The sequence below is a fragment of the Chelonoidis abingdonii genome, chromosome 9 (genome assembly GCF_003597395.2).
Source record: "Chelonoidis abingdonii isolate Lonesome George chromosome 9, CheloAbing_2.0, whole genome shotgun sequence".
Taxonomy (NCBI): Eukaryota; Metazoa; Chordata; order Testudines; family Testudinidae; genus Chelonoidis; species Chelonoidis abingdonii.
In genome coordinates, this window is record NC_133777.1 from 60,961,338 (window position 1) to 60,974,613 (window position 13,276).

At 35.5% G+C, this 13,276-nt stretch overlaps 1 protein-coding gene across 2 annotated transcripts in view; it reads left to right on the forward strand.

The window, feature by feature from the left end:
* DNAAF4 (dynein axonemal assembly factor 4) overlaps nt 1–11,311 on the forward strand; it is a 22,486-nt gene extending 11,175 nt beyond the window's left edge. Inside the window, exons 2-9 of one of the 2 annotated variants that reach the window (XM_075069621.1) lie at nt 200–347; nt 1,908–2,041; nt 3,305–3,542; nt 4,400–4,545; nt 6,072–6,181; nt 7,329–7,482; nt 8,561–8,666; nt 10,304–11,311. In XM_075069621.1, the coding sequence (XP_074925722.1) occupies nt 200–347; nt 1,908–2,041; nt 3,305–3,542; nt 4,400–4,545; nt 6,072–6,181; nt 7,329–7,482; nt 8,561–8,666; nt 10,304–10,413 (1,146 nt within the window). In that variant the 3' untranslated portion in view covers nt 10,414–11,311. The remainder of the gene's footprint in view (nt 1–199; nt 348–1,907; nt 2,042–3,304; nt 3,543–4,399; nt 4,546–6,071; nt 6,182–7,328; nt 7,483–8,560; nt 8,667–10,303) is intronic. The other variant, XM_075069622.1, reaches the window with a different exon arrangement.
* The last annotated feature ends 1,965 nt before the right edge of the window (nt 11,312–13,276 follow it).

Below are 13,276 nucleotides of genomic sequence, written 5' to 3' on the forward strand. Positions count from 1 at the left end.
AGTCTAGTTAGTGGAGTCTCTCACTTCTTACCAGCTGTTATGATTTTCTTGGTTTATTATGAGAAAACATTTGCTAAATATTTAAAATATACATAGGGGATTTATTATTTAACCACAATCTTATTAAACATTTTATTTAACAAAACACTTTTTAAAAATGAATGCACATGTATATTGATTTGCTATTTACATTTTATAGGTAAATGTTCCTCCATTTTTATTTGAAGCCATTCTGTATGCTCCTGTTGATGACACTAGTAGTACAGCAAAGATCAGAAATGAGACCATTTTCTTCACTTTATATAAAAAAGAAGTGGCCATGTGGGAATCCCTGGTTATGGAAAATGGTAAGTTGTCTGCTGTGGAACATAGACTGACTATTTAAAAAACAGGCAAAAAACCCCAAACCCTTTCCCCACAAGAATTCATAAATACATGAAGTAGCACATTACAATTTTTTTATTTGTAACAAAACTCATGCATTTCTTCCCTCTCCAACCTCAAGCCCCAGTTGAACAGAATAACAGAAACACACACACACACCAACAAATATTAACCTAGAAAATCAAAGTTCAAAGAGCCTTAACTCTGCCCCATTAGTGACCCCTTGAGAAGAACCAGAAACTTAGGCAATGTGAGGCGATAGCTAACACACAGGCTACTTCCAAATGTAAGAACACATTTTATTCGATTGATTTATTCTTAATGCTAGAGAGTGATTCCTCACTGCCATTTCAATGAAAGTGCATCTTTCAGTTTCATCACAAATTCTAAGGACTTTGTGCTTATGAAGAGCCATTTGAACTCCACAGAAGTATACAAACTTGCCTTTGGGATAAATAAAAGCAAACTTTCTGCACTGATCTCCAAACAAACTTTTGCTTTCAAATATATAACTATTGTTGGAAATTTCTCGTTTATTGTATTCAAAATTGCCATAAATAGTCCATATACACACAAACAAACCTAAGACCAGAAATGACTATGTGGCAGGAGTATGGGTTTTGGAAAGGCAAGGGATCACATTTGCTGTCTGAGATATGTGTATAAAGCTAATATCCTGGAGATGACTGCAGACTTAAGGAAAATAAATCTGAGTTTTCAGAACTCATTTTTGTAAGGTTACCTCTTATGTAGTAAGTGTGGAAGTATATGTGGTGTGGAACATGGAATGTTGGCAATGGCACTGGGCAAAGTAAAGATTGTTTGGGTGACTTCAGCTGTGGATGTCCATATTTTCCAGTGCTTGGGGAATATGGTGTTTATGAATCGTTTGGGGGCAGAGAAGTGTATGTGTGCGTTTTGAAGAAAACTACCAGGTTTTCTTGAGGTTTTTTTCTCTCCCTGAAATACCAGGAACCTTAGATTAGATAGATAGATATCTCATTTCACCATTTTCCATTCTTGTTGATTGCTTCCTTTATGCATTACAATTATGTTTGACAATGAAAATAAATTAGCTTAACTTTTGTTATAGTTGCTTTCTGTGTCTTGTACTGTGCAATGTTTGGATAGCAAGCTCTGTAGATGAATATTTAAATCCAAACCAAATAATTGTGTGTGATAATTAAAAAGAATAAAGAAACATTTCTACAGATTATAGGTCGTGTGGAACCTTTTTATAAAACATAGTATTTGTGTTTAAGTGAAGTTTATATTGTCCCTTTTAAAGATGTGATTAACAGAGGGTTGCATTGTGCAGGAAAGCTTACGCTCAAATAAATGTTAGTCTCTAAAGTACCACAAGTACACTTCGTCCTTCTTGCTGATACAGACTAACAGGGCTACCACTCTGAAATTTTTGCCACTCTGTCTCAGATACAATAATTAAATAAATTCTGTTCTCGTGTTCACAATGAATAACACATGAACCTCAGTCTTAAATTTCTCAAATGATTTTCTTTCAGGTGACAAAGAGAAAATGCAGAGAATAAGAGAGAATGCTGTCATAAAAGCCCAAGAGAAGGCAGCTGAAGAGGAAAAATCAAAAGCTGTTACAAAACGAGAACATAAAAAATTAGCTCTGGAGGCCACAATGAAGGTAAATTTATGTGCAACTCTACAATAATTAAATACAAGAAATATAATCTTAAATAATTGCCAACTAATTTGACAGGTTTGGGGTTAAATATGTTGTCTAAAAATATCTTTTCTAAAGTAGTAATCTTTATTAAAGTGGCAGGAGAGTTTGCATAACTCTTAATTCTTCTTTTACTTGTAGTTTGGGTATATCCATTGCGAGGTCTGGAAACCATATAAAGGAAAACAATTACGAAAAATTATGAACAAATTAGGACTGTCAGCACATTATATTATAAACTGACTTTTTTTTTGGTGAGATCAGGCAGGTGTTGGTATCTAAAGTGGCACAAAATGTAAGGCGAGCTCTATATATGGATTTTAGAGAAACGTTCAATCTTGATTTTAAAATTGTCATTGATGGGTACTCCATCGTGATCCTTGGTAATTTGTTTCAATGATTAACTTACCCTTACTGTCAAAACTTTATAGCTTTTAAAAATATATCAAGCAGAATCTTAGAGCTTTCTCAAGATTGCATTAGCAGGAATCATTTTCAGCATCAGGCAAATGGAGTTATTTCTTGAGTAGAAATGAGGCAGCTATTTTACAGGAGCATCTAAATTTCAGGAGAAATGGGAAATTAAGAATAACGTATTCAAATGAAATGATATATTTTACAGCTCTACATTTCCCTGAGATACTGAGTTGGAATATGGTTAGGATACTGGGGTAGAACCCTTACTTTCTTGACTAGTGTCATGGGATCTTTTGTAACTAGAAGTGGTCAGAGACTCCATCAAAAGGATGTAGCAGCTCCAGTAGCAAAGTATTCCTAAGTATCATGCTGGAGGAGTGGTCCATTACTGAATCAAAGAAAAGAATGTTACATGCTAAGACTCTACATATTCTTTGTGAGTCTCCCACCAAGTACTATAAAGCAGCCCAAAGTGCTAAGAAAAATGTAGGTTCTTCAGAATAAAACAACTCAATGAGCATCACACTTTTCTAATTTTTTCTAAGCCTGCCCCTCTAGTAGTGATATTAAAATAGCTCAAGGCATATATTTTTAAAGGTCTGTGAGTTATTTTAAGTATGAATAGGTATAAGTCAATCAGTTTCCTCCTTTTCCAACTACTTTTCTAGAATCTCTCAACTCTGTATATAATGTGACATATTAATAATAGTGCTGCATAGAATTGGGAAGATACTTATGCCCTCTCATTTCTGTTCTGCTCATTTTCACCAAACATTACATGTTCTGATAGTTCTGCAATTCAAACAGCTAGAAGAAACAGAGAGAAAAAGAATTGAAAATCTGAAAGAAGAGGAGCGCAAGAAGGTCACTGAGGAGCTGGAGCTGTGGAAAGAAAAGCAGAGAAATGAGGAGAAACAAAGAAGGATACAAAGTGAAGAGAAAATACGTAGAGAAAGGAAACTGATAGAGGAGAAGAAAAAGCCAGAAATAAATAAAACACTAAATGCAGGAACTTCCAAGGCTAGAAGTATACCTACAAGAGGTGGTATTTGTGGAATAAAGTTTTACTTTTTTTATAACCTAGATACTATGTTGTATTAAATATTCAATTCTTAAACCTTTCTAGGCATTTCTGGTATTTTCTAACTTCATATCTAGGTACTGAACCGAACTAGATATTCTGCTTTTTGACTCCATTTGCTTTAGTCTCTTGTTTACTTGCTGTCAGTGTGCTGAGTCACAGATAAGGGCAGATTATGGTTCTTAGCATTTTTTTGATCCTTTCTTTCCTCCCGAGCCTCTCACCACAATGCTCTCTTGTGTGTGTAAAAGGAGAGGTGGCATTATTCTTCATTACAAATAATACCATTCCATTAAATGCTTCTCCTTATTGCTAATTTAATAGTGATTTCTGTACACTCCTAAACCATAGATGTATTGGATTAAAACAATCTTCTCTCTCATGGAACAGAGCTACCAAGTTCCTGATACAAGTGCAAGTGCCTCAAAACGTTAAATGATATTCAGTGTAAAATATACTGCTAAATGATTGGGTGACTTCTGGATATACCCTTCAGTGTAAGCCCCCATTTTCCAATCCCCAGATCTGTCTCTGTGTCTGAAATTCATATGATTTATATGAAACTTACATTTTACAAAAATTTTGTACATCCCACAGGAATTTTACATACTCTGAGTTTAATTGTGTATGACGATATAACCATTGCATAAAACAGCATAATTTAATGTTTTTAGAGCTATTCCTTCAGGATACAAAACAGAAAAACTTGAGGTGTACTTCTACTTTATAAAACTCTAAATTAGGTCTACTTGAAAATATGATGGGAAAAGAGAAAATGAAAAACAAATTTGCTTTCTTCTGTTCTAATTCTGTCTTTGTAGCTGGTAGTTCTGGAAGTATATTTTCAGAGAAGTTAAAAGAAGAATCTTTCCCTGCTCCTCGATCTGCTGGTACTCTTCAAATTAATTTCACATCTCGGGTGTTTCCTACGGCTCTCAGAGAATCCAGAGTAGCAGAAGAGGAAGAGGTACGGATAGTTTTCCATTTTTTGAGGGGGCTCTCGCTGTACTCAGAGGTGCTTGTTGTGCTATTCATTCATGTGGCCATCTACAGTCTATAGGAATGAATCTTCTATTGCTTTGCTAAACAAAGCAGGGCAGCTCACATTTTGGTAGTAATATTGTTGGAAATAGAAGTTACAATGTGAAAGTCTTATTCTTGACATGAGAATGATAGAGCTTTACCAATCTTCCTGTCATTTCAGGAAGTCATATGTACTTCTCCTTTCTTTGTTGAAATTAGTTTAAACTAGAGATATTGTGAACAATTGAAATGGTCACTTCTAATTTAACTGAGATATAAACATACTCTCGTCTATACCTAGTGTGGAGTAGTGCTAATCCACCTTTAACTTAAGATAGTTATATCCCTTAATATCTATTTCCTGTGGTTGTAGAGTGCTGAATGTTGCTTTGGTCCTTCCTATCATCCTTTATATATTTCTTTGAGTCCTGTGATATAAATTCCAGGTTTGTATTTCCTAGGAATTTCCTGCTGAATATGTACAGGTTGCTAAGTTAGTTTGAGAAGTAAACTATTCTATATCACTGATCGATTTTTCCATCATGGATCAACTGCAAATTGAAACTTTGGTTGTACTGTGTAATATGACTATTATAGCAGGGAAGACAGGACTATAAATTGAAGTCACTGAAATAATTTATATTACATTTTGGTGTAACAGTCACGTTATTTCTTGAAATGATATTTTTAAAAGAAACACAACTGTACCAAGTTATTGTAATTACCTTGAATATGCACTGTAAGTAAAGACCTACTTAATTAATGATATTGCAGAATTGTGGATCCTGCAATTTTTGGCTTCCACTGCAATTTCGATAGCAGGAGCCCCGCCATGCAGGAGGCTGACAGTGGAACCCCCAGGAAGCCGACAGTGGGAGTCCCTGTTTTCAGCCCCAGATGGGTGCTGAAAAGATGCCGGTTTCCCATTGAGTCCTCAATCTTATTTATGTGTAATATTAAAGTAAATGTTTCCAACTAAATTACTTTTCACCTAAGATGTGATTGTTCAGATTTACAGAAATAGCTTGTTTTTATTTTAAACTGTTTTAAAGAATTATAGTTGAATTCCATACCAAATTTCACTTCACATACAAGGATAAAATGCATTCTGTGGAGTTAAGATTCAACTAGATTGACATTTTTTGGTCTAAATTCACAATCTGTTCTTTGGGACCCTGTTGGATGAGCATTGATACATTCTTCTTTGTAATCACAATAGATAAACAAAAAACAGTTTAGTAGCCAGGCAGTACTGTACCCGTGTTGCTCATTTAGAAACAAAATATATGAGGAAACTTAGAGCTTTTCTTGACTCAACAAGTAGGTGTTTCTACCAAAAATGGGATAATTTTTTTTTCCCTGGATAAGTAAGTGAAAGGATGAAAGCAAAATGAAAACCTAAATCTCAAAAAATAAATCCTATAGAAACAAAATGCTAACATGTTGCACACACACATCTTCCTACCACAGTGGTTGCATAAGCAAGCAGAGGCTCGTAGAGCAATGAATGCTAATTTTTCTGAGCTGAAGGATTTAAATGAGGAGGAGAAGAACCCAGACTGGTTGAAAGACAAAGGAAAGTGAGTTAAACTCATTCCAAGATATGCTTACAATCATGTATCAGAAACATAACTACAAAATGCATTATTTTTAGGAAATTAAATGCTGATTCTGTTTTTTAGTGTAGAAGATGTTTAGTTTGTATGTTACCCTTCCATGTAGAATTTTATTTTCCATCATTGTTTTCACTGGATGATTTACAAATAATGTATACACCCATCTTTGAGTTCTAGGAAAAATGCCTTATAGTGAGTGTGTGGCTAGCAGATAGTGCACTGGATTGGACTTGGAAGACTGCTCTGCCAGTGGCCTGCGAGGTCACTGGCCTGCTTAGGCATATCACTTCCCTCCGTGTCCATGTGTAAAATGGGAATAATGATGTTGACTGCCTTTGTAAAACTCTGCAATCTATGGATAAAAAGTGCTATATAATGATAGATGGTATATTAACATTATTATTATAATATGAGAAGCTCAGTCTATTTAGTTTGTTTAAGAGAAGGTTAAGAGAGGACTTGATCATAATCTATATGTACCTACATCGGGCAGAGATTCCTAATAGCAGATGTCTGTCTAATCGTGCAAAAAAGATCCAATGGTTGGAAACTGACAAATTCAGACGAGATGTAAATTGCAAATTTTTAACAGGGAGGGTAATTAATCCATGGAACAATGTAACTAGTGATGTGGTGGGTTCTTGATCACTTGAAGTCTTTAAATCAAGACTGGGTATCTGTATAAAAATATAAAGCCCAAATAGACGTTTTAATTGATGCAGGAATTACTGGGTGAGAGTCTATGGCCTCTGTTATTCAGGAGTTTAAACTAGGTGATCGTTATCTGAGAAAAGTCTGGCATTAAAGTCTATTAATCATCTGCACGATATCCGTGGAAATATGCTTAGCTTTTCTTGTTCTTTAATGCTGTGTTACCTTACTTTGTCTTAAACTTTTGCCAACCTGGCTGCTAACATGAAGTTTGAGTAGACTGTATCTATATTGTTTGTTATGTCAATCCAAAAAAACGTCAAATGATCAGTTTTTAATGGAATTTTTTTCATCTTGTTTGAAATTGTTAGTTTAGTGCAAATTGTTTACAACAGGTAGGCATTCTCTATTGTATTATGTTTTTCTTTGTTTTAAAATGTATTTTTTATTATGTTTTCAGCAAAATGTTTGCAACAGGAAACTATCTTGCAGCTGTAAATGCCTATAACCTGGCAATTCTGTTAAATAATAATATTCCAGTACTGTATCTGAATCGTGCTGCTTGTCACCTTAAATTGAGAAACTTGCACAAGACCATTGAAGATTCATCTAAGGTATAAATATATTACACATAAAGTAGATTTTTACAGTTAATCTCCTTATAACATGGATATGATATTAAACTAACGTATCACTAATTTTTCTGTCAAACAAGAATGTAAATAGATATGGACACTATATAACAGCTCAGGTTAGATACACTGACAGTGATGTGTCAACATTTTGGATTGGTCAGCTCTGATGATAGATAAAAATGACTATTAAAGCGTTGGATTAAAGAAGAAATGATTGGCTAAAGATGGTTTCAAAATTTTTGTTTATGCAGTGTAATTGTACAAGTTGGGACTTGATAGATATAGTAACTCTATTTTTAATAAAAGAATAGTGCCCTTCAAGAAAAGAACATAAACAGATATACTTACCTCTTGTAAAAAAAAAAAAAACTTTTAGTTTGACAAAGGCTTATAGAATATACCCACATACATTTCATAATCTGTTGTGGTTCTGCACAATATGAAGAAATAAAAAAACCAAACCCAACAATAATCCAAAAAATTCTCTTCAAAGATTCCTGGAACGTCTCAGTATTTGATCAACCACTGCTTGTGGAAAGACAGAAAAACTGTGTTCTGTTATCTAATAGTGATTCAGCACAACTTGTACTGTGTTTTTTACTTTTTTTATTTAAAAAAAAAAAAAACAAAACTCATTACATGACACACATGGATATTTTGGAAAAAATAGTCCTCAAAACCATTGTTTTGAACTAAGCACTCCATGAGGCTCTAAACTTGTTTTTCTTAGTGACTGTAGTAATGAGATGAATATTTTGTTTGTAGCACTATTAGTGATATTGGACTATGATAATGGAATATATTTGCTGTTTGCAAATAATCATTAACACTTTATGCATCAACCTAAGATCCAGATTCCCTATTGTGGGACACTTTGCACTTGTAAAACTGCACTTGCATTTTCGCACTTGCAAACAAATTGTGAATGCAAATCTTCATGGTTATACCACAAACCAGGTGATTAAACGAGAATGCAAATTTTTGTGGGTGCAGTTGTATCTGTAAATGGGAGGTTAGGCCACAGAAAATCTCTCTCTAAATATCTTTATTTGTAAAGGCACTAGAATTACTGATACCACCTGTTCCAGACAATGCTGATGCTAGAGTGAAAGCTTACGTGAGGCGTGGGACAGCATTTTGTCAGCTGGAATTGTATGCTGAAGGTAAGAATTTAGGCTCTGAGTCTGCAAATGCTTATGCATGTGTTTAGAATTACATGAGAGTAATCCTCATATGCTTAAATCTTTTCAGTATTGGGGCCATAATGTTTAAAGAAATTCTGTTTTTATTGCTGATATACATAGATGTATAATATGAAACATTACAGTTAAATAATAAAGTTATGTAATAACATTAGTTATATACTGCAAAAAGTGAAAAAACTTAAACTCCCAAATTTTTCCAAAGATGTAAAAATATGAACTGTAAATATTTTTCTTATGAAGTCATCAGCAACATGCCTTTTTAAAACATTATTTTTATTCTGAAATGTATAAATTTTTGACAGGTAAAATATTTCCCCCTGTATTTGTTACACACAATTATTCCAGATTTTCTATCTATCGAGCTTTCTAATAATATGCCATTCTTATCTCACAAGGAAAAGTTAAAAATGAGGGAGAAGGTATGAACGAAATTTTTAAAATGCTATTATTTAAACTTGTATTCTTTTTCCTCTACTCTGGTCATGTCTTCTCCTTTTGAATCATTTTGTTAGCTTTTCTCCGATTGCTTTGTATCCAGTTTGAGACTATATAAACCTTTTCACCACTTACATCTGTTTTATAATTTCTTATTCCCCCTTAAACTCGTTACAACCTTTCAAACTATTCTATTCACAGGTTATGGCTTTGTCCGCACTAGCAATTCTCTTAGTAAATCTTCTGAGAGTCAGGGGTTTGAAAATAAACACACCCCTGACTGACATACATTTCACCAACAAAAGTGCTGGAGTGGACATTGCGATGTTGGTAGGAGAGCCTCTTGTTGGGGCTGGTTTAATTTTAGTTTATGCTGTCAGGAGAACTCTCTCCTGCCAGCAAAAAATGGCTACACAGGAAACTTTACAGCAGCACAGCTGTAACCTTAAAACTGTACGACTGTAAGATCCATAGTGTAGACATAGCCTTAGTTTTCTTGCATTCTCAGCTTCATGCCTTCCTATATCCTTTTTCTGCTCTTCAAAACCCACTTATTTCAGAAATATTTCTTATTTTCTTCTCCTCAATCATTGCATCATTGCTTATCTGAACAGTACGTGTGTCTATTCTAAATTAAATCCCAATCCTGCAATCAAATCCATGTATTTGGACCTTAGCGCCTGTGTGTATACCTAATAACTTCAGTGGAGTACCACAGAGATTCAAGTCTCTGTCTGTCTGTGCAGATCCAGTTGCAGGTTTGAGGCCTTAGGAGGGCAGGCTCTTTAGAGCAAAGAATGTGACTAAGTGAGTTTGCAAAGCAAAGCACCACGTAAATATATAAAAGGTTCTGGTTTTGTTTTAGAATAATGTTTTAAGTTTTAATAATAGTTTAAGATTTTAATATAGCTGTGTGATAATTCCATTAAAAACAATTTTCAGTCTTATGAACTTATTAAATAAATACTTGCATACAGCCCAAAGTTAAAGACCATATTTTGTTCTGCTCCAATCCCATTCAGTAAAATTATCTGAAACTCCCCAAGCTCCCTAACCTTTACTTGCATATAACTTGGGGAAAGTTACTTCCAACTAGTTATTAAAAAGTATATATACTGTTGTATATAGGATTAATAATTTGCTTGCTGTATTAATATTAGGTCTCCAGGATTATGATGCTGCTCTCAAGATCGATCCTACAAATAAAATTTTAAAACAAGATGCTGAGAAGATTCAACATATAATTCAGGGAACTGCACAAGATTCTTAACAAAGTCTATGGAATCAGGAAAACACTTATTTCAAATTCTGTCTAAGCCAGTGAAGCCACCAGACATTTTGTTGCTGCACTCATCCCAGTTATAAAATTGGGTAAAAGAGAAGATACTTCTCATAAGAACTACTATAATTTGGGTAAATATAGTGCAGAAAGAGAAGTAAATAATACACATTTTATTTTCTTCCCTGTTTCCAAAATTGTCATTTGTTTTCTTTGTATGAAATATTGGCTAGCCTGAATAACAGAACGTAATTTACTATATTTAATTTCAAATTTGTTATTAAGCAATCAAATGTTGTCTCATGGATTTTTAAAACAACTTCAGTGGTTAGTTAACATTAACCATGTTCATAGTTTTGCTACCAAAGTTAAAGTGCTAATGTAGAAACGAACAGCCGTCAGAACCTTTGTGAAATCAGAAGCCATCCAATTAGAAATATTTCACATAGGACTAGAACTTACATAATTGTATATGAATTTGCCCAAACAACCCTAAAACACTTTCTTAAAAAACTGGAGACAAAATTTTCAGCTCCCATTGAAGACAAAGTTTTCACAGCTTGGTGCCTCTCAAAATCAGGCTATGTATTTATGTGCCTAACTTTGAATTTAGGTGCTTGGAAAATCTTGGTCTGGGAGAGGGTTAATATAATTCTTCTAAAATGCAGTAAAATATTATTTGAGTGTTAAGCAATGTATATTAAATGTTTCTAACCCATTCAAAAAAATTTGACACATATTGATTGAACTGACCAAACAGTTATGATGCAATTGTAATTTTGTCAGTATTAACGCATTTTAAATGAAAAACAGCAAGTCTGCTGTTGGCTAAATACATCTGCAGATCTTTTATTTCATAATGGCATTAAATTAATGTTGTTATAAAGTGTCCTATTAATGGATCATTTAAACCTGCCAGAATCTTAAGGTACATCTACACAGCAATTAAGCACCTGTGGCTGGCCTGGGTCAGCTGACTTGGGCTTGGAGGGCAGTGGGGTTCTAAAATTGCTGTGTAGACATTTCGGCTTAGGTTGGCGCCTGGGCTCTGGGAGTTGTGGTTGTGGGAGTGGGGATAACAGGATAGGAGCTTAACTGGCCCTGTTTGAGTCTAGGGAGCACCAACAAAATATGACTATCTTCCCAAACCAAGTTGGGAAGCCCGAGAGATGAGGAAAAAAGGAGAAGCGGAGAACCAATAACCAATTGTGGATCCCTGATTCTCCTGCAGCCCCCGAGCAGGTTAGAGCAGCCTAGAGGCTGCCTTAATTTGTGCCAACTGGTTATGGTCCCTAAAGACTACATCCCAGATGGATATAGCGAGAGCATATTGTGCTCAAGCCACTTTCTCCCTGCGCCTGACATGCTCCTTTCCACCCCAACATGCTTCCATGCTGCAGCGAGGGAAGCACTGAAGCAGGTTACACTTGTTCTGTGCCCCATTGGGACTCTCCCATGCCTGGAGAATCCCTAAAGTGAATGGTTTCTGCTCCCTTTATGCCATCTGCATTGTCTAAATGGGGTAGAACAGGGCAGAGAATCTTTTCTGAACTAAAGCTTGGTCTTTAGGCTGAAAAAATTGGATCCCACTGGGTTTGTTAATGTGGTCTGGGATACCGTTATACTTATTTTAAACTTTTGACAGTTATTTCTGAGTATGCTTGGCATTGATGGCGAACAGCTATGATGCATTACTTGATCTCATTCTGAATTTCTTTCTGAGGTTACTAATTTGTTCCTGATTTGACAACTTGGGAATTTCTGACACTCTGGGAATTTTATGCAAGAGGGCCCTGCCACTCCTTAGAACCAGTAGTAGACAATATATTACGCCCTCTTTAAGCATGGTGAAGCAGCTCTGCATAATGCCTCCCAGTTCTCCCTCTGTTTGTTATCCGTAATGCAGGGCTGTGATAAGCATTCACCCATTTTTGCTTAAATTTAACTTTTTGTTTCTCACTTATTCTGAATGCCACTTCTTTGGGACCTAAAGACGCGGTTACTGATGTTCACAAGGCATTATCTGCCTGAAGTTTTCATTTATTCTGTGCATTTTTTCTCTGAGCTGTCTGTTCCATACAGTGAATGTTTGTTTTATTCCAGAGCATGTGATTTATATTTAATCTTCTGTTCAGACTATATTTTACATGAGGACAAAATGAACCATACTTGCATAAAATTCCCAACCCAACTTTTAGCTGCCCTCAACCCAATCTCTATATTTGTGCCTTCAAACCCCTTATTTATCAAGCAAACTTGTGTACCTAACAAAGATTTTTATGAGAGAATTCCCATTTACCCACTGCTAAAAATATGGTCCATCCATGTTTAAATATAGAAGTTCAGTTACTTTTTGTTTTCATATTTCTGTACCGTTCAGTTTAAATTAGTATTTTAAGGTACATATTGTAACAGTACCTATAGATTAAAACATTTGTCTCACATGCAAACCTCAAATGAAAGGGCTGTATATGGGTGGAAACCACTTTGATGTTAAGTATCAGAGGGGTAGCTGTGTTAGTCTGGATCTGTAAAAGCAGCAAAGAATCCTGTGGCACTCAGGCAGCGGCACAGACAGCTGCAGCGGCACAGGAGCCAGCAAACAGAGCTGCTAACAGTGGGAGTCAGTGCGAGTTGCGGGGGAGGTTCCAGAGGAGACTAAAGCAGGGGAAAACGGGGTTGCCCAACAGCCAGATAGAGGGAAGGGGCAGTGGTCTGCAGCAGCCGCAGGGCCTTTTGGTGTCCTGTGGTGGCGGTGAGGCTTGAACTTGCACAGCACAGAGTTGGAAGGCATGATTGAGACAGAGCAGCAGGTAGAGACACCACTGAAGATGCACCGGATGCGTATAGACAG